At 40.1% G+C, this 27,836-nt stretch overlaps 1 protein-coding gene across 12 annotated transcripts in view; it reads left to right on the top strand.

Moving 5' to 3' along the window:
- The window catches only part of cacna1g (calcium channel, voltage-dependent, T type, alpha 1G subunit), a 192,798-nt gene that overhangs the window by 19,505 nt on the left and 145,457 nt on the right, over positions 1-27,836 (top strand). For all 12 annotated transcript variants that reach the window (XM_075457857.1, XM_075457861.1, XM_075457856.1 and 9 more), the window contains exons 2-3: positions 3,745-3,878; positions 23,607-23,704. In XM_075457857.1, coding sequence (XP_075313972.1) covers positions 3,745-3,878; positions 23,607-23,704 — 232 coding nt within the window. The remainder of the gene's footprint in view (positions 1-3,744; positions 3,879-23,606; positions 23,705-27,836) is intronic.

Genomic DNA, 27,836 nt, shown 5'->3' with positions numbered 1-27,836 from the left:
AATAAAGCTATTAAGAACCTTGTGACAAGCCACAAAATGCATGTTCTTTATGTAGGCTAAATTAAAAAACTGTTCTATATTATTGGGGAGTAAGATTAATCTACTCCCAGGTGTGACCAGTTAGGTCCTTAAGACCTCTCCCACTCTCTGCCTGTTATTCTTCAAAGCTTGTGATGTTTGCACTACCGGACACTTTGATGCGTGAAGGCTCGACCATGCATAGACATAATATACTTGTATACTATATACTGTATATATACACGTATATTCTGTCTATGAGCCAAGACACTTGGCAATTCACCACTGAGTGCTCTAAGTTTTTTATGCATCTTGATGTGAAGTCATCTTTAAACTATTAAAGCATAAGTTCCGTTTTTTTTCAACCTGGACCTTATTTCTAGCATTAGATAGATTAATTTATTCACCCATATCATTTTGGTGTATTGCCATAATGGGATTTAATGTTTACTTGCACTGTTATTTATCCTGACAGAATTTCCTCCATACGTACAGTAAAGCTTGTGCATCAGTATCACATATGTTAATATTAAAGTTTTCTCCGAGACACAATTGCACCAATAATCCAAATAATACTGTCATGTGGCATGTTTTGGCTGAACAGGTTCGCAGATAGAGAACTTGTTTCCAGCATTCCGACAAGTCAGAATCAATTTAGATCAAACACTGAACAGTATTTTTTATTTCTTTATGGAGTCTTACTTCACTGAACAATGTGCTCCTCTGTCTCCATGGAGTAAATAAGTTGTGTGTAAATCACTTGGAGGGATGTATGGTCAGTATTAGGGACTTAACATTAGGCTAATGCTCCCAACTGTCTGACAGGTTTTAGGCTCTGGTAACAGCATTACATCCCCATGAGTTGAGTCTTTTGGGTTTTTTAAGTGGGCCTTATGAATTATCTCCAAGGCTAGGACAAGTTGAGGATTTTGTTGTTGTAAACACGCTGTTGCAGGCGAACAATACTGTGTGAACCTCCACATTTAACTTAAAGTGAACTTTAGAGCAGTGAGAGGATGGCTTCTCCTTGAGCTAAAAGGATTTGATATATTTATACATCTGTGTTCATGTTAGCATGACTCATCTATCAGTGGGTGTCCTGTGCCTTAATCTCGTTCCAGAATTTTTATTTTATTTTGGTTTTTACTTTGAGCTTTATTCCTCCTCCCATCAATTCCCATTCCTCCACCTCTGCTTTTTTTCGTTCATTATTGATTTTCATATTTCAAGAATAAAGCTTTTACTCTTTTCATCCAGCTCCTGTTCTCAGGCTTGCCCTTGTTTTTGCTGGTAGTCTAGTCTGATAATGATTTAAGAGGGGCTGAGGCTCCACCAGACAGTCAAACAGACCGTAATGAGGGAAGGAATACTGATTAGTGCTATGAGGGGTTTGCCTCAGGTTATTACAATTTATACTCTAGACTGCAAGCCTTTTGTAGCTTGAGTGTCTGTTAAGATGGGAAGGCACAAAAAAAAACATCGATAGGCCTGAGACCACTTATGGGCACTGCGCATCTGGCTTTCTGAAGTCTCTTTTGTCTTCCCCCATTCGCAGGGAGCCTGACCTCATAACGACAGGACAAAGGGGAAAAAAAAGGATTCCTCTGCAGAAATTAATAGAATATCACATTGCTGTCAAAGGCTCTCAGTGGGATATTCATTATACATCAAATGCATGTCTGGTGTGGATGTTGGGCAGTGAAATAACAAGGGGCTGCTGTAAAGAAATGCAAATGAAATTCCTCAGCAAGTTTTCTAGCACCATCAACTGGTTAGAGCTCAGATTTGCAAACAGTGAATGTAAAAGTTAGCATTGTTTTTCTAAATTAGGATGCTGGGCGCTTCGGGTTGCCAACCCTTTTAACTCTCCTGTTGTCTTGCGGGTCAAAAGTGACCCACTACCATGTTTAGCTGTAGAAAAAATACCGTAAACTATCTTTTTCCAACTTGAAATTTTATGACTTTCCCTAAAGGGACCCCATCATAAGAAAAAGTCATACTTTAATTTTGTTTATGTTTACATGTGGGCTGTACACTAGGGTACAAAGATTGTCTTATGGGTCATTTTTGACCCGTGAATTATAAAAACATTTAACCAGAAAAAAGTTCACCCTTTTTTTCCATTTCATTATAATTGATTCAGAAGTAATTACTTCACATTTATATAATAGCAATAATAAACCTTTATTATGTAAAAGAAAACTGAGAAAACAAGAAAACTGTTGGTCCAACTGACAGTTAGTTTGTGGTAAAAAAAAAAAAAAGTGTAATCCTGAAAACTGGTGATTGTCTTTTTGTATTGTGTAACAATAGGGGGGGTAAGTTATGAAAGCCATGGAGCAGATCAAGGAAAACCCAATGACCTTAACCATTTACATAAGCATATACAGGTCTATGTGTTAAGTCACACTAAATACCAAACACAGATTTGAACAAATATGTTGGGAATACGTGTGAGACTTATTATTATAAAAATGATTTTAATTTACCCATGCATTCAAAAAAGCTTCTTGATACGAAATTTCAAAATTCAGTGACGACCAGCTTATTTTTTAGGAGTACAACCGAACATTTGTTCCACATGTCTATTCATTTATTTTTCATTGAAGGGAATACCGTCTCTACACGCCCCAGTCAAAAATGGGCTACAGAGCAAAAAAGGCAATAAATATATCAAGCATCTGTTTATCATCTGTACTGATTGTTGCAGTTTAAAAAAAACACAAGTTTAATTTAAGAAGATTTAAGAAGTTAACTGTTGTTTTATCTTGTCGGTTAAATTTATTTAAAATTATTTTTACATGTACAATATAGATAAATTATAGATAAAAGTAGCTGAAAAAAGGGATGAAGTTTGAGCTACTTTTATCTGGGTAGCTTAAACATATTATTGGTAGTTTTCCCCAACACTAATAAGATGAAGTTTACCTTAAGATAAAGTGCATTCTTAATTCATTCAATAAAGAGCACATCTTTTAGGTTTAGATTATGTGCCGATTTTGTATTTAAAGGGATTGTTAGCCATATTGGCTATATTGGTGTACATGTTTTATACATTTCCATAAATTATTATATATGAACCCTAAAATATATCTATTTTTCTCCAGTTAAGTGTCATAGGCATGTTAGCTTTGTGAACACTTTGCCATGCTAATGTTAGCATTTAACACTACTTTACTATTAGGGTTGTTTTACCTCAACTATGTATTGTAGACAAGAAAGGGATGTTGCCAAAATCGTATCAACCAATTAACGTAACCTTTGACACTTAACTGGACAAAAATAGATATAATTTAGGCTTAATATATAATTATGGAAATGTATAAAGCATGTACACCAATACAATGATCTGAAGGAGGGATCTTAGCTAATGACATCCTAATAACTTGTAGGAAAATAGTCGACTCCTTATTTCTTGAGAAGTTAATGCATTTTAAATGGAATCTAATAGAACGATAGATGCTTTGAAGCTAGTACCTAGTGGGCATCAGTGGTATTGTATTTGATAGCACTGATAACTGGCTTCATACCTGACACTGGGTTACTTCTTTTATAGTTGATAAGTTCGGCTGTATTTAGTTTAAATATTTAAAGTTTCTCCAGGAGAATCCTGTGTGTGGCTTTGTGTATGTATGTTTTATTTTTAACGTGTTTTATTACAGATTGTTAAAAACAGCCTTGCAGAGTAACACTCTGTTTTTTTTCTTCTTCTGTGTTTCTTTGCAGCGCTTCGATGACTTCATCTTTGCATTCTTTGCCATTGAGATGGTGATCAAAATGGTGGCCCTAGGGATTTTTGGCAAGAAGTGTTACCTTGGAGACACATGGAACCGCTTGGACTTCTTCATAGTATTGGCTGGGTGAGTTACACAGTAACAGACAGGAACACACAGGTGGCCAAGCATAACAGTGCATAAACAGACTGGAAGATTGCACTGGCTTCAGCTTGTAATCGATCTGCGCTGTACAGTAAATCTGGATTTTGGAAGGTAGTGGCAGGTTCACAAACAAGGACAGAAATTCCAAAGTGCAATGGATGTTTTCGAAACAAAAAGGCAGAAGATCAAACACGGGAAGGGAAGCATGAATACCTGCCTTCAATGTAACACCAGCCTTCTTCCCTGTGGATTGCCAGTGACTTTGGTTTTGATATTGGTAGCAAGCACCCTCTTAAATACTTAAAAGCTCAGAATCTGTCAAAACTGATGTAGAGTGAGATCAGATTCTCAGGAGAGGGCTCATACTTTTTTTTAAATCTAAAACTTACAGATCTCATCTTTTACCTTTTCAAAGATTTAATCTGTTTCCAGATTGAATAATAAGCAAGTATTTCAAGGATAGACTGTACATTCAGACAGAAAGTACATTGATTATACACATTCTTAGTGGTACACAAATACTTTGACACATAATACGCACGCACTTATTACAGATATATATATGAAAACACAGGACATATAAAGTCACAGACACACAACACTGTACTTACCCATGAAGTCATTTCATTAAACATGTCAGAGAACTTAGCCTGCTGGTTGCAGTCTGACATTTTCATCACACTACATCCCCCGCTGATTTTTAATACCATCCTTCTGCCACAGCTTCTGTTGTCCATCAGTGGGAACAGGACACATTTCCTTCTGTGCCCATTTGTGTGTACAAGTGTCCTTCATCAGCAGAGATGGGCAGACATTTCACATACTTTCTTCTTGGTTTGTCTGCTGTAACGGTTGCTGCAATTTCTGTTAAAATGTTTAATCTGTACATTTGTCCAAAAACATAGTCGTGTTCACAGTGAAGGCGCAGAAATTGCAAGATTGCTGCATTTTATATTGCCTGTTGTTGTGTATAAGGAAGTGTTCAGGTGACGCGATGTGAACCTGTATTTTTCTTATCTATTGATATCTCAGCCTAACTTTTTATTCCTTATCCAAACAGTATTTCCATTCATATTGAGCCCTTGAAACCTAAATGACTTCTCATTCCCCACTGCCGTCTTATCACTTACTAGCCCCTGCTTATCAATGGCCAGATGACCTGACTTTGGAAAGGATGAAACCTCTTCCAGCTTTCCAGTAGTTGTATTTTTTTTCCCTTTTCCTGCACTATGCGATAAATCATATGTAGTGCTCCACCACACCACCCTCTGAAAAACACAACGAAACATGCTCGTGTTGATTAGGGCTCGTGTCACCATGATTAAAGATCCCGCTCTTGACATGTACGGTGGCATCCAACTGTGATGTCTCGGTTTGAAATGGAGGCAGAAGTTGACAAAAAACACGACACAAAACCAATTTATGAAAATGGCTGGCATCGGTAGATTGTGTGTGTGTATCAGAGCGTGGACAATATGGAGGATAGCAGAACACAGGCGCAAGAAATTAAACCTGTTTCTATGTCTGTTTCTACTGGAGTCTGCATGTATGTTGGCTTACATCAGCAAGTGTAAGTGTTGATATGTTTTGGTGTTTTCATGGCTTGTACTATTTCTGGACAACCTGAAAATAATCTCATCTGTACGGAGAGCCTCCAGACATATGGAGACCGGGGTCGCCTAGGTAACGGCTGGCTGTCGAATATTTTATACATCCTGGCAACAGTTGTTAAGTCTGCAGAGGAAGGCTCTGATGAACTGTTTGTTTCTCTCTTAGAGGATAATTACAGCTAAGCTGCTTTTTCATCAGGTCTGAACTCTCTCCTCCTAATCACCTCTCTGTCAGGAGGGAACAATGGAGGGATGGCTGCACAGAGCAGGTGGAGTATCAAGAAGGAGAGAGATGCTAAGGGAAAAAGCAGAGTTTTCTGTATCTTGAAAAGAAGAGGGAGAACAGGGTGGCTTTAGGGGTCCTGCGTTACCACTTTGAAGTTGTTGAGAATCCTTACGTGATGTGAACAAAACAAAGTTTTTGAGACCATCCTTTCTATACAAGTTATTTTTGTGTGAGCCTTCACTTGGGAAGATGGACCTTAAAGAGAGAAATTAAATCATGTTGCCAAGGAGCAATAAAAACAACACAGGCTGAATCATGCTACCAAGGAACAAAATAAACAGAGGCCATGCTCACAATACCAGCCATGCTATTCTAATTCAGAGCAGATTAGATTTGACAGTTCACAATCATAACTAGTGTGTAACATCTGACTCTGATTTAAACGTGTCTCTCCACTGAAACAACGTACATGCACATTGGATATATTTTTGCTGTGTCATCTGGATCAACAACAGAAAAAGTCATACTTGTGAGCCTCTTAGTAAACTGAGTTACACGCACAATTCTGGAATGGAAGCTGTTGCAGTAAATTTGAAGTTTAACATTTGCCTGTAGAAGAAATTAAACATATGCTCAACTGTAAATTAAAAAGACAAGACAAGCTGGATTGCTAGCTTCTGCTGTTTTAGAGGCTATTGTTAGCAGCAGTGTAGAAGTGCTGCAGATTTGTAATGAAAATGCCCAACACGTGCATATGGGCAGAAAAAAAAATGTGTCCCCACTCATGCTGCAAACTCACATGTTGGGTATCCAATCTAACATCTATCCAGTCTGATAAAATCAGACAAAATGTCTGGTTTGAGTCACTTCAGCCCAGTACTGTCAACATAGTGACAGATTCATACACTGGACTGCATCGCTCACCCTCATGCATTATTTCCGCTCGATAATTGCACAATAAAACTTCTTTTACACTTCTTTTGAGGTAATACACCTTTAAGGTTTTAGATGTTATAATTTCAGGGAAGTTATTAACCAGTTTTGCAGTGGCTTTGCTAAATAAAAAGCCAGGGATGGGCTCAAATTTGATTCTCGACAACATCCAACCCCATTTGTTGTCTCAATGAATAATATAAACCAATCATAGCACTTTCAAATACAATCGGTGAGTTCTATTGAATCAATGTTTTAAGTCACGATATTAAGATTATGATTTGCTAACATTTTTTTACTTGCTTCCAGTGAACAGATATGTTTATGTTATGTCGAGTAAAAATGGACCGAGACATCTCGTCAAAACATGGTCCTGAAGGTTAGTATGCATACAAAAGACAGCCTCGTTGGTTGCGAGATTATTACAATACAGTGCATAACCAAACCAATTGACTCCCGTCAGAAATACAATTTTAGTGACCAAGTAGATATCTGATATGTGGACACATTATTATATATATATATAAAAATATTATGATATTTTCAAATATGAGTCTTAAGGGACAAAAAAATATTAGTTTACAAGTGATCCAACCCTGTTGTATGGGCAACTGTGAAATGTGTTTTTAGGGGCAGGGGTTATTTTGGCACCACTGGCCTAGATTTAAAAGTTTTGAGACATGAGAGTAGGCACAGACAAAGAGGGATGCCATGCAGGAAAGGGCTGCAGGTCTGGTTTCTGGGCTGGCTGGGAGGAGGACTTTAAGCCTCTGTCTGTAGGCCCACACAGGTGCCCAACAAGGTAGTTTTTTATGGCTAGAACTTACGAGTTACTTTGTTATACCTAAACATAGCTATGGAATTTTTAACCTTTAAAACTGAATGATCAGTGAATAAAGTGGGACATAAGGAGAAAGGCGAGATCCTTATATACATGCAAAAAACCTGATTATAACTGCACATAGACAAACTTAACAGGCTCACCTGTACATTAAAAGACCTGAAAATTTTTATTCATGCTTCTTTTTATCGATTAGGGCAGTGGCGCCCCAATCGATCACTTTGAGAGTTTAACTAGCAGAGTGCAGTGGCTGACTTTTGGCTGCAATTGCCCACAAAGAGAGACAAGGACCATGGTGGAGTAAGGAGGGAGGGGGTGGGGGGTAATTGTGACAAAGAAAGGAAGAGGAACAATGGAAGAGAAGAAGAGAATGTTGACTGCTTCAAAATTTAATATGATATGCTTGAGCAGAGCAGATGAAAATAATGTTATAGACTGTGTGGGTCAGTGTGGATAAATAAAATGATTGAGAAATTTGTTATTTAATAAGCCACAAAACTGCGATTCAATATTTTGTTTGGTACTGTTGTATTCCAAATGAAACTGATTCCATGAAAGCATTTTTCTTTATGACTTATCATATAAAAACCTTTAATCATCTGCTGCAGGACACTGCCGTAATTGTTGCCAATATACCATATGCAAGATCATAATGGTTGTAATGCATGTAATGACTGCCTTTATCCAGTAATCCATCATTTTTCACCACAGCACTACAGCAATGATTGCAACCACAAATACCTTCTGTTTTCTGTCAGCTCAGTGGTTCTCCTGTAATCTTAATCTTTTCCAGAGCAACGTCCTTGTGTTTCATAGTAGATTTCTGGATTTTTTTTCCCTGAGCACATTTGCTTGTGTCTGCCTACATTTTATAATTTGTTTGAGTTGTGAAATTGGACTTTTTTGTAAAAGAGGATGAAACAAAGGTATCATTACCATGCAAGTGCACTAAAAAACGTTGTGGTAAGCATTGCAGTGGCAAAGTGAAAAATATCTGGTTTACCTACTTAAATGTACTGTATTTCAACACCTAATCATATAACCTTAACCATGTGAGCTACGTTTAATCCTTTAACCAAGTACTTTTGAGTCATACAAATTCTTTTAATGCTTAAACTTTGCTATTTTCTGAAGCCTAAACATAGCCAAGTCCCTTACATTGCATTAGCTTCACTGGCTAGCATTAAGCTAGAGCTTTTAATATTTAATTAAGTTATAATTGAGCAAAAATAAATAAATAAATAAACAATGATGATGTTCATCTCAAACATGTCACATGCTCTATCCCCTGCCTGATGAGCAAGAAATATAGAATGCCATTTCCTGTCAGTACAAAGTAATTCCACTTCCATTGGTCACAGCTGCAGAAGAATAGCTACCAATATGCAACTTAGGAGCAGTTCCCTGTGCATCAGAAAAAGATGTTTAAGGTACCTTCTGTGTTTAAAGATTCTGCAAATGTGTTTGGTCTTTAGCAGGTATCAAACCAAAGTACTGAACTAATTTTAAATGGGATAGGAATCTGTGTGCAGTTTTCATGTTATAATTGTAATAACAATTGCAATAATTGTCCATGTGGGGAAACATTTCACTGGTCAACAAAAGCAGCCACCTCTGGAGCTGGGGCTTTCCAAGAACCATGCCAGTGTTACTGATGTGCTGAGATGTTTCACAATGCATGAAGATTTTGGGTCATTTTCATTTCATTTAATTTCATATTGTTCTGCTGACAGCAGAACATACAGGAACTGGGAGGTAAGACTGTAATCATTTGAATAAACCAAAGGACTCAACTATAGCAAACAGGAAATCAGAAAAGAACAACAATATTTTTAACACCATTTACATTGTCAGTCTAAAGTGATCTCTGAGTCACACTGAAGGAGTTGAGAAAGAAGCCTGAACCTTAATCCCAAGTGTCGTCTCCTTTTTGCTCGCCATGATTTATTGATGACACTTTGGATCAGCTCCAGTGTAGTGTGGGAGACGGTGGATGGAAGAAAGACTGCGAGGATGGGGGAGAAAAGATGAAGGAGACAGAGAAACGGAGATGTCTGAAAAGGAGAAAAGTGAGAGGCTGAAGGAGGGCCAGAAGTTGGCGTTGACAAAAAAAAACATCTGGGAAAAAAAGAAGAGACAGAAGGAAATACTTTAAGAGAGGAAGGTGGTGGTTAAACCTAATATATGTATATATTTTTACCTTAAAATATTTATTTTGAGTTAACCATTTTAGCTATGCTTGTTTGCTTTTCTGAGGAAAAGAGACAACAAAAACCCAGTTTATAAATCTCATGCTTCTGTGCTAAATGCAGAGCTGCTGGCTAAATAAAGTGTTACACTCTGCGACAGTGTTTTGATTACAATACAGTTCTTCACATTGGAGGTGGACCTGCTGAGCAGAGGCGGGCAGATTGACTGGCAGCTAGCCGCCGGCCTGAATATTAACCAGCAACTGTGACTATCTGAGTTACAGCACCCATTACTGCTGTACTACTACAAGTGTTGTTCCTGTTAAATGCTCAGAAATGCCTTTTATGGCATTGTGCGCAGCCAGCCAATTGCTTTTCCTGCATCGAATGTTTATGCATTTAAAATTTGTAACGTGGTTTGGTTAAAAATTATATTTGAAGAGTTATTGTGTTAAAACTTATAAGTAGCAAGTGTGTTACCTACAGCAGAAAGCAGTCATAGCGCTCTAAATTCACTCAAAGCAAAAGCATGTGTAGAAAAGAAAAGGTTAAAAAAGTAACAGGAACACATGACAAATATTAAAGAAAAATACTAAACAGTGACTTAAAACAGAATGAAGTCTGAAAATAAAACAAAGCTAGATCTGAAAATAATAGAACAAATGTAAGGTACCAGACAGGGAAATTAATTTCCTTGGGGAAAGTCCTGTGTTTAGGGGCATCTTTGCCAGCGGGTCTAGTAACAGCAAGAATGAGGAGCATTAAGCTAAGGTACAGAGTTGTAGATGAGTATGGCTAACAGTTCTATATGACTTTTGTAGGCAAGCTGTATAAAACAGTGTAAACAGCATATACATTATCAGGGGAGTACAGAAAGGAGCTTTCCAGATTTTTTTTACATGAATCAAACATTTAATTTCAAGTTGGACTAAAGTTAACACTGAAATGAGAAATTTATGTGATCACTAAAAAAGAGGAAGAATGCCCTACTTATGATGTTGACCTCACTAATTAGTGTGATGAATGTATGATGTTGACACAGTAAAATATATATATATATATTTTTATCAATCAAGTTCAAAGAATACAAACACACCTTGCAGTGTTCAGTAAGTGTGCCACATAGTGTTCCACTCCTTCCCTGGTGCAAATAAGAAGGAAATGAAGAAAAAAAATTGTGAATCAAATGTAGCAAAAACATCTCACAATCTTGTTGTTGGTGTTGACTTTACATTTAAAGTTACCCTGAGCAGGAACAGGAGGCAGCTGGGTGGCGGTTAGTTTATAGCTTAGCATAAATTCCATAAGCTGGAGGAAATCCCTACCTTGGGTCTGTACAGAAAAACAATACAAATCAAATTAGAACTGCACTGAGGTTACAACACAACTTGGCAACCACAGTGACACACCTGTACAGAGTTTAAACCAAGTCATTCATGTCTGCCAAGGGAGAATATAAATGTAGATGATACAAAAAATATATGTATTTGACTGTTTCCCCTAAAAAGTCACAAATCAACATTTATACGTATATTTTTTTGATATGGGGATAAATGGACAAACCCAGACATATAGACATTAAATAACAGGTTTTAACAGACAAAGCAGGCTACAGTAGCTTTCTCCCCGGTCCTAAGTCTATATGAGAAGCCATGGAAAATGTGTCCTGACAGGTGTAAAACTGGTATCACTCTTCTCATGTCACAAATAAGGTTATTTGAATGTTAAACGGTGCCTTCCATTCAAAACCAGTGACACAGACAAAGAAATTAATGTGGACAAGTGATGGAAGGACATAGACAAGGATACAGTGTCCACAAACAAGCTGTCCACTGTCAGGGGTCCAACAGTGAGACTTCTACTCTCCTTCCCTCTTCCCTCATCCCTCCTCTACCTCTCCTTAGTTTGCACTTGACAATACCAGTATTGTACTGCTGGCTTTTCTTGTCCTAAGAGTCCTTATCCACCTGGGGTTTTCCTCCATTAGCTTGATTATGTCCCTACTATGTTGGTTAAGTGGGTCAGCAGATCAGCCATAAATTGTGATTCAGAAGGCGTGAGGTATGATGCATTGGAATGAAAGAAGGGATGTTGGAAGAGAAAGATGAAACTGAAAAGGGATGAGCTGAAATGTATTGAAGCATCGCTGGGATTACTTTGCATGTCAGATGGAGCCTTCATTATCAACCAAAATATTGGTAAAGTAAAGAGTAAAGGTGTCCGCACTTTATTGATTCACCCCATCCTTCCATCCATTTTCTATACCTGCATAATCCTATTTAGGGTCACGGGGGGCTGGAGCCTATCCAAGCTGCCATTAAGCGAGAGGCAGGGTACACCCTGGACTGGTTGCTAGTCCATCGCATGGCTACACAGATACAAATGACAACCATGCACATTCGCTCTCACCCCTATGGTCAATCAGAATCACAAATAAACCCAACATGCATGCTTTTGGATGGTGGGGGGAAGTACCTGGAGATAACCCACATATGCATGGAAAGAACATGCAAACTCCACACGGAAAGGCACCATTTTAACTAGGAACCCTCTTACTGTGAGGGGACAGTGCTAACCACCACACAACCACGCAGCCCAATATTACTAGTTTTTGCAAATATCATGTCAAAATCTAGGCAGTTTGTAGCCATTCAAAAGGTTCTCTGCTAACTTGATGTGCATGGAATTTTAAATATATAATGCAAATTTTGTTGCACATGTATTGAATCCACACACTTAACACATTCAAGCTGAATTACAGATAAACTAGAACTTTCTTTATGTTTTTGGAAGTGTGTTTGTTAACCACATATATCATAGCATATGAAAAAAAAGCTGTTTTATTCTTATTAGGTCCTATAACAATGCCCTACCTTGTCAGGGAAGGTCAGAGTTGGTCAATTAGCTCTTAAAGTCTGTTCTGTCCTGTGAATAACTGCTGTACAATACGTGTTTTTGAACAGGTTACAGTCATTCAATATAAATTTCCAACCATTTTACATAATGCAAAACATAGTTATGGTACAATTTTCAAAGGTAGATGTAGGTGTGCAGCAGTTAGACCAGTGGAGACCAGACAGTTAAGTCGCTTTCTACATTTTTACTTTTTTATAAAACTGCTTCAATTTGCGCTGTGTACATAACTTAACCAACCTCTTACACAAGTTAGAGCGAGACTGCATTGAAAAGGGGGAAATCCCTTAGACCACAGGATGTAGTAGTGCTCATATCAATTACACCGCATCATAGGTGCACATACAGACACCACAATCAGAACCTATCCCCTGACACATATACACACTCATAGAGCTGTCCTTCACTCATAATTAATTTGCTGAGGGACATCCAGTGTTGCAGGTTGCTTGTCACTGGTGTGGAGGCTCATAGTAAGCAAACAATGTGTGACTAAAGGAAAATCAGAATAAAGGAGGCCTACAGATGACTGGTTAGTTCATAATATGTAAAAAATGACTGGAATTAAATGATGGAGGAACAGTATAATTCGATAATCTGATACCAAAGTAATTACCTCATGTTGTAATCAATGTGAGGTTAAACAGAGCAAACATTCTTCTGTGGCTCACTCAGTACATTGTGTACATTGTGACAACCTCAGCCTCAAAATTGAACTTTCCGAGTGCATGCATTTATGAATTTCCTAATATATCTAAGAAATTACTGCATTTAACCCAGGAAGTTAGGGCTTTGTACACAAGTGTTTATTAGGGTGGAATAGAATTTCAAACCTCACAATTGCTTTTTCTTATAAGTCGTCACCAACTTCTAAAGGTACAGTCTGACTCTTGAGCTGCTTAAAAGCCAAATGTTTTGAGCACATAAGACTAAATGCTTGTCCTAGATGTCAATTTTATGTTGTGAAAACTATAGTTAAAGTGTTTGTTGGTTTGGGATATAGTTTCGGATTAAGGCTACACCCAGTCTCCCCACAACCCTTAGACTACTTTTAAGATGAATTGAATAGTGTTAACTTTAAGGCAAAGGGTAAGATTCACAAACATTTTGGCTCTTCTAAGTTGACATCGCTAATGGGTTGGCAAACTGCTAAACGTCCATCAAACATGTTGAGCATTAGCATTCATTTTTACGTTGTTTTAGGCAACCTGCCAAATGTAAGTCTAATATTAATTTTTTTTTAGTTCTATTTCAATCTCCACCAACTCTTGAGGGACATATCCGTCTCCTCTGAAGCCAACTTCTCAACAGTTAGCTACTTGCTTACTTTGTTTTTGTAGTTGTTTGGCAGCTAGCGTACAGTTTCTCCCACATGAAAAGCTGCAGCTGGGAAAGTGATTGATGAAGTAAAGGCAAGGCAAGTTTATTTGTATAGAACAATTCAACAACAAGTGCTTTACAGATACATTAAAACAGTAGAAATAAAAAGCATGATTTAAATTTTAAACAAAAAAGAAAGAAATAAGAACTATAGATAAAATCAGTTGTAAAAATGTGATTAAGTATTGAAACTCAAGCTTCAGATTTTGAGCTTTATTCAAACGCAGCTGAAAATAGGTGTGTCTTCAACCTGGACTGTTTCAGCTGATCCCAGCTGAGGTTTTCTGGGAGTTTGTTCCAGACATGTGGAGCATAGAAGCTGAACGCAGCTTCTCCATGTCTGGTTCTGACTCTGGGAACTGATAAAAGACCGGATCCAGATGACCTGAGGGGTCTGGAAGGTTCATACTGGGTCAGGAGGTCACTGATGTATTTTGGTCCGAGACCATTCAGAGCTTTATAGACCACCATCAGAACTTTAAAGTCTATCCTCCGATGGACAGGCAGCCAGTGTAAAGACCTCAGAGCTGGACTAATGTGGTCCACTTTTTTGGCCTTAGTGAGGACTCGAGCAGCAGAGCTCTGAATAAGCTGCAGTTGTCTAACTGACTTTTTAGGTAGACCTGTAAAGATGCTGTTACAATAATCAAGCCTACTAAAGATGAATGCATGGACTAGTTTTTCCAGGTCCTTCTGAGACATCAGATCTTTTAACCTTGATATATTCTTAAGGTGATAGTTGGCTGACTTTGTTATTGCCTTAATGTGTTTTTCCAAATTTAGGTCTGAGTCCATCACTACAACCAGATTTCTGGCCTGGTTGGTAGTTTCTAGGTGTATTGATTGAAGCTCTGTGGTGACCTGTAATCGTTTCTCTTTGGCTCCAAAGACAATTACCTCAGTTTTGTTTTTGTTTAGCTGGAGAAGGTTGTGGCACATCCATCATTAATCTCCTCAATGCATTTACCAAGAGCCTGTACAGGGCCTCGGTCTCCTGGTGACATTGTAATGTATATCTGCATGTCATCTGCATAGCTACTGTAGTTTATTTTGTTGTTTTTTATAATCTGTGCCAGTGGGAGCATGTAGATGTTAAACAAAAGAAGTCCCAGGATTGAACCTTGGGGAACTCCACATTTGATTGTTGTCTACTCAGATGTAAAGTTACCTATTGACACAAAGTACTTCCTGTTCTCTAAGTATGTTTTGAACCAGTTTAGTACAGTTCCAGAGAGACCTGCCCAGTTCTCCAGTCGTTTCAGTAATATATTGTGGTCAACTGTATCAAATGCAGCACTGAGATCTAGTAAAACTAAGACTGACATTTTTCACCATCTGTATTCAGACATATGTCATTAAACACTTTGGTCAGAGCAGCCTCAGTGCTCTGGTGCTGTCTAAACCCTGACTGGAAGGTGTCATAGCAGGATGTCTAAACAGCAAGAGGAGGAGTTCAGCTGACGTAAGATATCCTCCAAAGATAAAGCCAAATATTGAGAGCCAAATGAAAACTGGAGTGAAATAAGCTAAACATTTTCAGAGAGAGAAAATTGAATTGTAGCCTGTTACTGAAGGTCTGGTAATAAAGCAACACTGATTAAATGGATGTTGGTAGGAAAAGAGCAATCACATCACAGTTGCATCTTGAATGTCAGCTCTTTCTGAAAGCTCCAATGTTTACAACAGGGTGCTAACAAGTAAAGAAGTAAATCATGCCTCATATCAGCCAGAATTACTTATTTCTTTCAATTCTGAAATTTAATAGGCTACAGTATTAAATGGAAGGAAACTGCTTACGTCTTAATCCTTAAGTTATTTAAACGCATTAGTTAAGTGTATTGGTATTTTATTGATCATTTATCACACCAGACACAAATCAAGCCAGAATCCTGATGAGACTTCATCAAAATTTGTCAATTCCATTTATTTTTTCTTCAATCCATCATGATTAGCATAAAAACAGAAACAGAAACCCAGCCACAGGAAATGATGAAACAGCATTCAGTGGTCAGGTTCCCTTTATTGCCGTCTCTTCAAGAATTTTACCCTGATTTGGCTATTTTGTCTACTTACATTCATCTACTGCTCCTTAATCATCTGTCAAAAATGGGACCGTAGGCTACTTAACATTATCACAGCGGCTGCACTGACAGAGATGGACAGAAGACGGGACAAACACTTAGATACAGGTAGAGAGGCAGACAGATAAAGGTTAGGTGAGGACAGGCTGGGTTAAACATTCCGCACATTCTCAAGCTGCCTCACGTGCTTTTCCTATTTTAGGCCTTTCTGGTTGGCATTATGTCCAGTATGCATTTGTGCAAGAGTGTGTGCCTAGTTCCAAGCTACAGTTGCCTTTGTTTTGTGCATAGCTGGAAAGCTGTATGTGTACCATCCTTCATGTCCTTGGCTCTATTGGGACAAACACAATACATTCTGTTGGATAAGAGAGGACACACTGATGAATTAGTTGTCCACATGCTCAGAGGTGTGTACATTTATACACAACCTATGTCTAGCACGATTTTATTGCATGAATTACAAAAATCTCATTACTTTCTTCCACGAGTTTGTCCTTGCGGGGATCTCCCCATATCAAGACGTAAACAAGTATCACATCAGAGTGTGGGTTAGAAAATGTAAAAGTGTTTTTCGCCCTCAACCCCCCTCCCCACCACACACACACACATAGCTCTGCTTTAGTTTGGGAACTCTCCTCACGCAAACTCCCTCCAAGGTTGGGCCTTCCCCATCGTCTCCTGCTTCTCATTTCTGCGTCCACCTCCCGCTGCCCTTTCCTGGATCAACATGATCAACACTGGCACGAACTCTGACGAAAACAGTGCACGACTTCCTGCTGTTTCCATCATTTGTTTGATACACTTCATTTCTCCTCAGCTGTTTCTTCATTCCAGATGAGGGGAGATGGGTCAGTTTTCACTGAGTGCACCAAACGTCATCTGGCTCCCATGAAGGGCTGCAAGTGTTTTTGCATAGAGTATTTTTCAACAGACATCATTCATCATATACTTTAAAGTTTATTTATTTAACTTTGTCTGATGAAGAATTACCTTTATATTTGTAATTTATTGCTCTGGGGATTTGTAGCTTGTCTGTGGCACTCAACATAAGTTTTCCCATTGGTATCATGATAATGCTGCTATAAATTACCTTGGCACTTCTGTCAAATTCTAATTACATTATTTTGCTATTTTGCTGTCACTTCACTGTTCAGGCTGACATTTTGTTCAAATTAGACAATTTTTGGTTTGGATCAGTTTGACCTACAGTAACTAAGGATAGTGACTATAATAATGAAGATACTAAAAGTAAAAAAAATGAGGATGCTATGAATCTTGATTAATTAGTTACCAAAAGGCAAGTCTGATGTCTGGCAGATGAAAATTTCCAACCATGGTTGCGCTACATTCCAGCTGTGGTGGAGTTTATCACGGCCACTCCAGACGAGCATGTCTGGCTGTGACCCGTGGTTGGATCATCCAATTTTGCTCTCATCCAATTCTGCTCAAAACTGCTATGGTTGATGAGGGCTAGGGGACAGAATTAGGGGTTTGTTGGCAAGGCTTCCAAAAGTAAAATGATAAACAACTTGGAGGTGGGTGGAGTTGAATGGTCTAGCTCCAACTTTTTGCAAGTTGCAGTGAGAAGAAACTCTACACGATGCTTATGATTACCCAAGTGGTCCCAGAGATTTTCACTTCTGCCGCATGCCCCCTCCCCTCTGTAAAAATTGTGTATTCCTCTCAAGGTGCTAACTGTCTCCATTGTATTGTGAACAGCCACTCCACCCCCACTGAGGTTGCTGGCTAAATTACAATAAGACTGAGTTATTAAATCCATGTATACATCTTAATCTGACAAGAAATTGGATCGGATCAGGTTACTCGCGATCTGATAAAGACCCCAAGATAACTCGGTTGAAGTCACACTAAACGTGCTTGTAAACGGTGAAGCATGTGGTGAATTGGACTTTGCGTTTTGCATACCGTAAGTCAAAGGAGACGATATTACTGTTGTTGTCGCCGCCGTCGGAGAGAAACAAACAACGCAATGGAGAATGCGCTGTTGTGCATCGCGTTTTTGCAATAACCATACTCATCACAAATGAAATGTAGAGGGACGTAGCTTCATCTTGCCCTTCGTTCGGCATCTTTCTGGAATGCCTGAGTTTGTTGTTGTTGTTGTTGTTGTTGTTGTTGGTGGTGAAGTAGCTCTATTAGCAATAGTTGAAGCGGGTACAGCGCCACCTATCGTAACGGAGTATGACATGCTTTGTGCCTATGATTCGATTAATTCACTGCCATATATCCAAGGATAATTACCCTTGCTCAAATAAGCAGCATAACCCAAATATAGCTATAATCGAATTAATCTCATCATGTAGATCCACTGACTGTGTGTGTGTTTCTATTCTTTACAAGCTGCCCCTGCAACATCATTCATTTTGCAGCCAAAGACAGAGAGGTAAAGAAATTGTCCATAGTTACAGTCCTTCCCAGGTCCGTAAATGGTTCTGTTAACCCAATTCTTTCATTGGAAGCCCAAGAACAAGCTGGAGAAATCTTAAGTTAAACAAAGTATTTATGCATGGTCACATGTGAAGTATGCCAGTGCTGGACTCAGAGTGACAGAGCTCCCGCAGGAAATCCGTCAGTCCGAGCCCCAATATCTGGAAACATTTCATATTTATGTTAACCTTTATTTCACAGAGGTTGTACTTACACTCGACAGAGTATAATTGGCCAGTTTTTTAGTGACATGAGCAGGCCAACCACCGTCCTTGTCATGTTCTTTGGATGTGATAAACAACGTGTGTGTGTGAGTGTAGTTTTAGGCTTGTGTCTAATGTACCAGACCTATCCGACATAATAAAGACACTTTATCTGACCCAGTTATTTTTTCCGAGGACATACATTGCATTGTATGAGCAGAGTGGAAAAGTACAAGCTGGGAACATAGGTTATTTAGTAAAATACAGAATATGGATACATAATGTCTAAGAACAAAGCCAATTATAACAGTTCCATCAATTTCAAAACAACATTCTCTGACAGCCTCTCTCCCGTCGGACAAGTGGGATCTTTTCCCAAGTAAGGGATGGCATTACACACGTATTTTGTGTCCAGATCTGCTGCAATCCAAAACTTGATTCCAAACTAGTTTACTGGTGCAAGAGCAATCGCATCCTAATCACTTGACGAATCTCTGACAATGTTTCCATTCTGAAATGCGAGGTCCATATCTCCACCATCAGATTCACAGTCCGACATGCTCTGTAGAATTGCTAAAGCCTCCTTAGCACTGATCCTTTTTGGTTGCCTTGGTTGTGACATTGTGAAGTCTGGGTCTGCGTGCCAGGCATTCCTTATTTATGGTTGTTTCTCGCCCACAACATTCACACGTTGTACGACACTCCCTTCTCCCTTCCTTCCTTCATCGAATCTATATTGTATGATACCAATTGCGTCTTACAAAAGATCATATCAGCTATAATCAAACTCACGTAGTTAACTTGAAAGAGGCTATTTCTCAGGTAACACAATTTGTCTTATGCCCTTGTCAAATGCCAGCACAGTTTTTGTTACAAATGTTATAGTGGAAAAATGGCAAATATTTTGGTTATGTGCCTTTGGCGCTTTTCCACTAGCTCATCACGGCTTGGCACGGCTCGGTTTGGTTGTGTTTCCATTACAACCGAGTATACTTCGTGCGTCCTCGATGTGGGCGGGGTCGTCGTAACACGGCTGCGCGACCAGAACAACAACAACAACAACAACATACGAGGAGGATAGCATGGAGAACATCGAGGCGCTCGTGTTGCTGCTCACCCTGTGGCTTTTTGTCGTACAGAAGGCAAGAGAAAAGAGCCAGAGAAGACTCCTGGCCGCCAGACAAAACAGTATTGAAAAGTGACGACACTCATCGGCCAATCAGTGGAAGGCAGTCGGCTGACGTCACGTTTTAGTAACGCTTCGGCCCGCTTGGAACCAGGGCTGAGGTGTTACGGAAAATCTACTTGGTTGCAGGTACTGCGTGATAGTGGAAACACGCAATAGCGCACCGAGCCGAAGCGAGCTAGTGGAAAAGCGCCATTTGGTATGTGCCTTTTATGGCCAGTGATTCTTACAGAAGGTCACATAAGAGTTGCGGTCCTGCAGAATATCCTGTGCAAAACCAGCCTCACCCAGGGACGGTACACTTGGCGCCACAACCAAGTTTTGAAGAGCCTTGCTTCCACACTGGAGGGAAAACGAGCCAGCATCAATTCCCTACCGCTGCCAACATCTAAAACCTTATGGGGAATTGCCTTTGTCCGTGAAGGGGCAACAGCTGCCAGAAGTAACTCTAAACTATCAGAGAGGAGCCAGCTGTGCCCAGCACAAGACTGGAAGATGCTGGCAGATGTTGGCAAACAGCTGGTTTTCCAACAGAGATCGCCACTACCACCTTGAGGCCTGATCTGGAGCTCTGGTCACCCTCCCTAAAGAAGGTATACATGGTCGAGCTCACTGTACCCTGGGAGGACTCCATAGAGGAGGCATACGAGCGGAAACACCTGCGGTATTCCGAGTTGGCCGCAGAAGCTCGACATCAAGGCTGGAAAACTGAAGTCCACCCAGTGGAGGTTGGGTACAGAGGCTTTGTGGGAAAATCTGCCACAAAACTTCTGAGGGACATGGGACTTAGGGGCCAGAGCCTGCGCACAGCCGTCAAAGACGCATCAGAGGCAGCCGAAAGGAGCAGCCAGCGGCTTTGGCTGAAGAGGAACAACCCCAGTTGGGCCCCCAAGTAGTGCAGCAGGAGGTATGCGGTCAGCCAGCCTAGGCCTGACTCAGGGAACTGGACGCCCCTGCCATGCATAGTCCCCTGAGATGTCTAATTGGGCTTGGGACGCAAGCTCAGGACTGATCACCCTGCAGCTGGCCACCTCTGGAGAGGGTGTATAGTGTTGAAGGCCGAAACACCCCATGACCCAGGGGTACACTATTGACGATGCGTACCCGCAAATTCCTTCTCCCTCAAGTTCACCCACCTCCACCAACAAAGCCTCCTCCTCAACTGCCTCGTACAAAGTATCATGTCTCCTTCAAGTCCACCATCCGCCATGCACCTATTGTCAACTTAGCGTATGTGTTCGCAAAAGAATATTTACACCTCATTCTGTGTATTTTGGAAATTGTGTACAGATTATCCTGTGTTTGGGGGTGGGGTGCTGCCAGGGACACAGCTCAATAATTAGGCTTCTTTACACAACAATGGGAGGCAGTTAGTGGTATGTTAGACTTATTCACACATTTGGGGGGGATTTCATTGCAGACTAAAGCCTTGTTTCCACTATGCAGTCCGGTACAGGTCGGTTTCAGAACGGTTCGCTTATTTCAGTGTTTCCACTACCACGAAAGTGTACCGGTCCCATGGAACCCGTTACCATTTTTGTAACCCTTCTGCTTGGGGTACCTAGCACACAGGACCGGTTCCAGGCTCTGCTCTCCGTTGTTGGTGAGGAGGCTGTGCAGCGGGAGCTCGATGGCGCTGTGCGAAACGAAAAAGTTTTCCAGCTGATTGCCTCAAAAATGGTAGAGAGGGGTTTCAACCGGACCGTGAGCCAGTGTCGCATTAAGCTGAAGAAGCTTGGCGGTGGTTCGAAATTATGGATGTTATTTGCTGTTATTTGCTATTTACGCTTCAGCACGCGCTCCGCCCACCCCTGAGGGTCCCCTTTGTACAGTGGGAATGCAAGCTGACCCCAAAGCGACCAAACCCGTACCGTACCGTTCTGAACCGACCTGACTGCAGAGTGGAAACGAGGCTTTAAAGTCTGCACTTGGAGCCTTCTAGTGTTACATTTGGCAAAACAATCTCACAATTTTGAAGATAGGATTGTGAAACTACAATATATCAGACATGTGGACATACATTTATATCCTACAATTTCCGGAGAGACTGGGCTGTTGTATAAAACCTAGATCCTATACTTCCCACACTGCAGATTAAAAGTTGCCAAGCACAAACTGTGATAATTTGAGAGTAATCCCCAGCCCCCCTCCCAACCCACTTGACAAAGCTCGCTTAAAGTTATAAGAAATTAAACCATATCTAATTCTCTCCGTGACTTCTAAATTGCCTTTGACATGTGATGTTGCTGGAGTGCTCCTTTAATGTAGTTTTTACCTCCAGTGTTACTCTATATGATTTCACCCATGACATTCATATTAGAGTATTTTGCTGAAGTACCCTTATGAAATTCAATTTTATCTTCCCAGAGTGTCTTTTTTTTTCACTTAGTGAAAGCTAGTGGCAGTTGATTCCTTTTAACCTGAATGTCCACAGTCGCCATTGCAGAACGTTACACAACAGCTGATGTAAGGTGCCTGTTTCCAGGGACTGGCTGATAACATTACGTCTCTGCTGGTGTTGGGAGGGCACCTTTTGTTTACTTTTTACCCATTTACCTTCTCTCTATGGCCTGTAAACCATCTGTCAGCTATTTCTCTGCTTCCACATACTTGTTTGTGAGTGTGTGTGTGTCTAAGAGAGAGTGCGTCTTCTTGTTTTAGCAGTGTTTCGTTGTAACGAGCCTGATGTCTCATACTGGGACACCGTAATGTGTTAAAAGAGAACACACAGTCATAGGTTCATTAAGGGAGTTTCTTGCACTCCAGGTGACACAAACACACTCACATCCACTCACACACACATATACTGTCCAACATGTGTTGTGAATTTGTCAGACAGACAGAGTTGGAGTCTGTGCGAGGAGGGAATTCCTTCATCTGCACGCTTCTTCTTGCTGCACATGTGCTCAGCAGCTGCGCCATACACAGATGCACACACACAAAAGTGGAGAGAACCAGTGTGAAAAGGATGACGATAAACACTGATCAAGAAACAAGTAAACGTTTTCTCAGGCATCCTACAATCTCACTGCCTCAGTTCCATCCTTCTGGCCTTAAAGAGCCTCTGAAATGTACGAGCCGTCGGAGAGCCTTCAGAGTGCGTTGGCCGTCTCAGGGTTACGAGGCGGCCTGATCTGATGCTGCTTTTTTATGCGCGGTGGACGCCGTTCAACGATGACCCATTCACCCGTTCTTGATGTCCCAAAGGGGAAGCGCATATGTTAGTCGCTCCTTTGAAGGTTGATTGTGCGAGGATGCACGCAAGTACATGCGTGTTTGTTGGGCACACAAACATTGCATGTATGCTGCGCTCCATGTGCAAGACTAAACAGACGCAGCACAATGTGTGTGTGAGTGTGTTTGTGGTGTTTTTCAAAGTTTCTGGTTTTGTAGTCCAATGAGCGCTGGAATGAAAGCAGATTATTTGGCAGAACACATGAATCACAGCCTTCTCTAAAGGCACAAATGTAAATGTGGTCAGGAATATCAGAAGATTAATTACCACTTGCCCATTGAGAGTGGGGGAGCTTGTAATACATGCAACATATAATTGACTGCATAATATTGCCCTTTCATTTTCTGTGTTTTTTTAATTTCCCAGATGATCAAGGACAGTCTGCTGTAAATGCTGCAGAAAGCATTTGGCTTGTAGCTGCTGTGTTTTAAACATATTCTTGTTCTTTTTATTCATGTGTTTCAGAATGTTGGAGTACTCGCTCAACCTGCAGAATGTCAGTTTTTCAGCGGTGAGGACGGTTCGCGTGCTGAGACCACTGAGGGCCATCAACCGAGTGCCAAGTGAGTGCAGACTTACTGTACTCTCACTTTTCTCTGACTCTGGACCTCTGGAACATTCAGTCCTCCAATAACAAAGCAATGTTGGCTTCAACTGCAGACAAATGTCGTTACAAGATAAGACACTGTATCAATTTTAGTCTGGCATTGTTTTTTTGGGCTATTGGGAGTCGAGATACTGTTTTGTTAAGAAATAGATGATAAGCGCAAGCTGATAACTATGTACTCCAGATAACCACTGCATTAGCTCAACAGCATTCAATATCTAAAATGTGTTCATCACAATACAGCACTTCTTCTTGAGCTTCACAGGCATGTACATCTAATGACTTGCAGTTAGCTCCAAAGTAGCTAATTAAGTCGATAGGCTCAAAGATGGAGGGTTTCTGGTACTTTTTTCAGCAATACTGATCAATAACTATAGAACACTCATTTTCCACAACACTTCAAAGATTGTCATACATAAGTAGCAGAATAATGGTCTTAGAGCCAACACAGGTGCGTCAAGCCACAATTATGCTCTCTATTGTCCATCTATCCATCTGTTTTCCATATCTGCTTATCCTGTTCAAGGTTCTTGGGGCTGGAGCCTATTTCAGTTGGGGAACAACCTAGACAGGTCGCTAATCGATCACAGGGCCAACAAATAGACAAACGAGAGAAACAACCATGCAACCATAACGTAAGCTAGTTTAATTGGCGATGTCAAATGAAGGTGTGTTTTTGGACTGAAAGCCAGAGTATCCAAAGTATCCCATGTATGCACAGGGAAAACATAAAAAACTTCCCAAAGAAAGACCCAAGCCAAGATTTAAACCAGGAACCTTCTTGCTGTAAGGCAATAGATCTAACCACCACATCACCATGTAGCACACATTCATCATTGTGCGAGTGAATTCCGACGTTGACACAGCGCCATACTAGCTCTTGAGATGTGCCACACTCTCTACAGTCTTAACCCTAACCCAAACAGGAGGTGCTGCTTCTGAGAAAAGGACACCACTACACACCCAGAGATAACTAGAAAAAGAGCTACAGGATGTACATAGTCTTTAACCTTCTCTGTTTGACTTTTAAGCATTTATCCAAAAATTACAGTAATTGTGCCCGCTAAGGTTTTGATGGTCTTACCGATGTCTGTAGGAACTGAACAATTTACAATTGCAGCTCTTTGTTTTTCAAGCATGCCACCTGGGCAGCGTGCAACAGGCAAAACACCAAAGTGCCCGTGTGGACAGGTGAATTAATGAGGCTGCATTCCAATTTAGGCACGTGTGCATGCTGGTAAGTTGTTGGACCTGCACAAAAGTAGAACTTTCTCTACGTGGAATGCAGCCCTCATTAATACTTGTCGAGTTATTTTAGGTAAAAACGTTTTTCATCAAAAGGTCTACCAAATCCAATGGGAATCCTTGCAAGCACATCAAATCTTCTCTGTCCACATTGTTTCCTATTTTGGAAGAAACCTGCTTCAGTTTATTTGCCATCCCACTCTTGTCAACATGTAGACAGGGGACACATCTGTTTTGTCACTCTGGTCATAGACATCATATACATCATACATCAAGTAATTTTCAGTCACACTCAGTGCACAGATGTCACAGGTATTAAAATTCAAAAAGCTTTCGGAAAACATTTACGGATTTTGAATAATAATATCTTGCTTCTCATGATTAATCTGGCTTGGTCGTTGAAAACATTACCCTTATTTTATATTGGATTTCCTGCTCCCTGTGATGGCATTTTCTATCACTGGTGATCGTACAGGTGGATTGAATATTAACCCAGCTGTGGAATGTAGGTCAGAAATGAGGCAATCCATACTTAGAATTCCTCCTCAACTGTGTCTCTTTGTTTGGTTTCCCCCAGCTCAGTCTGATTTATATGCAATTTTCCAATTCACCGGCTTTTATTAAAAGACTGAAGTTCATAGCAACACTCACATGTATGAACACACAAATCACTTGCATCCTCTGTTCTCCCTCCCTTTCTTTTCTAACGCACTCATATTTTTCCTCATATCAGTCTCCATTACAGTTCAATCAGCCCAGACTGAGTTTCCAGTGCACACTAATGTTTAAATAAATCAAACATTCCATACCAACCCAGTAGTCCACTCATTCGTTCCTTACCTTGATACCACCAGCTGCAATGCTTTCAGAATTTAAATACAGGTTCTTATTTTGTCTTTAGCTTAAATCCGAGTGATGAGCAACTGAGTTATGATCCTCCAGTTAAAGTGTGCTTCTGTATGTGCATACCTGCAGGTGTTTACACTGTGTAGACGCATGAATGGAACATAAAACCCCTACTTGTCTCCTCCATTCTGCTAGAGATTGTGTAATCACACCCTCTTGTCAGTCAAGGCCACTGTAGGGGTCCACAGTCACTCATTAGTCCAAACACACAAAAAAAAAACCTCAGAAAGCACACAGCCATGCACATTGACTGGCTCATTAGGTGCCAACCATCCCACGTCCCAATCGTAGGACTAATAGCAATATTAATGTGTGGATGCTTTGGTGTGGCTGTGGCTCTGTGGGGGAAATGTCAGTGGGTAGAGTGGTGGCTCCTGTGCCTTTGGTGTTTGCGATGTATGTTCTCTGTCTGAGCAGCCTCATCACATCCTGCAGCTTGCAGTGTTCATCATGGTTCTGGGTGGTAACTGATTTTTGACGATGCAGGTGCTTCATTTTCTGTTTCTGTGGTCTTGTTTTTTTCTTGTTCCTTTAAGCCAAGTTGGGGGGGTGCGTGGTAATGGTGGGTGGCTAAAATGGGAATAAAACTTAACATACTTCCACCTGAACACGTGCTTGTTAGTATTACGTAATTTATGTCATGTTTTTTATTCAGGCCTCATAATCACTGACTCATTCACAGCTGTGCACATAAACCCTCTCTGATTTGTTGCCGCTAATCATATTTGTTCAGGTTCACTGACTGAGGCTATTCACAATAATTTCACTGATTTGATTATGCCAACATTATTATATTATGCCACCACCACAAGCTCCTCTGTGTAAGCTCAGTTTTTGCTGATATTTCTTGATAGGACTGAAATACAAAAAAAGCGCAGAATCATTTGTTCCTCTAGATGTAACCAAGGAGCTGCTTGAATAAGTCAGTTCTTCGAGTTCTTCTGACTGAGGTAGTGTTGTGTTTAATTCTGCTGGAAAGTTCATAATCATTTTTATCAACTACCATGCTAGCCTGCTAATATATTAATATGTATTATATTACCATGATTATATTAATTTGAATATATCACTTCCTTCCAAAAGGAATATCCTTCTGAAATTTGCTGAGGATCACTCAGGCAAGACAGAAAGCTGGTAGAAAAAAATATTTACAGCTCGATGAGAACAAAATAGATACTTTGTTTTATTGAGAAAGTTAATATTTTGGGATAGAAAAATGCTCCATTCAGAGCCTTTTCCCAAATGTGAAACATAGGGGTGGTAGTATTATGGTTTGGGCTTCTTCTTTTTTTTTTTTGACATATGGATTTGGACATTTTCCATCAATTGATTCTGAATTCTTCCGGTCAATTCTGAATCTAATCGTAAGGATATTTCAAGTGAATTCTGTCAGTTTTTCAATTGGGTCATGCATCGAGAACCTTATGCAAAAGAATGGTTGAGTATTACAGAAAATCTTTAGTTGCAGTATTTGCTGCAATATTTGCTGCAAGTATTCACATACTTTTGCCACATACAGACATTATATCGACACAAACATTCACATCCTTTGGCAGTTTTACTATTTCGTTGCAATATAACCTGTAATTACAATAACTTACATTTTTTGCTTATTCTTGAAGCCAAAACCGCCCCCAAGCTTCTCAATGAGACTGAGGGTATTTAAATATTTCTCCTTAAACCTAATGGGTCATTATCATTCTGAGAGAAAAAACTGTAATAGAAGACTCCGGAAGAATTTGCTTGTATTTATCATCATCACAGCATGATGCTGCCACCACCGTCTTTCACTGTTCTTTGTGTTTGGGTGTGTGCCCATTTTGTGAGTTTCAGGTTCAGGTTCAAAGTTCAGGTTTGGTTTCAGTCCTTCTTGCCATGGGTTTTGGTGGTCTACCATTTCTTGGTATAGTTGTTGTGGTGCCATATCTACTTTTAAA

The sequence above is a fragment of the Odontesthes bonariensis genome, chromosome 23 (genome assembly GCF_027942865.1).
Source record: "Odontesthes bonariensis isolate fOdoBon6 chromosome 23, fOdoBon6.hap1, whole genome shotgun sequence".
NCBI classification, from domain to species: domain Eukaryota; kingdom Metazoa; phylum Chordata; class Actinopteri; order Atheriniformes; family Atherinopsidae; genus Odontesthes; species Odontesthes bonariensis.
The sequence above is the reverse complement of the archived record's forward strand: the minus strand, read 5'-3'. Positions and strand labels throughout refer to the sequence as shown.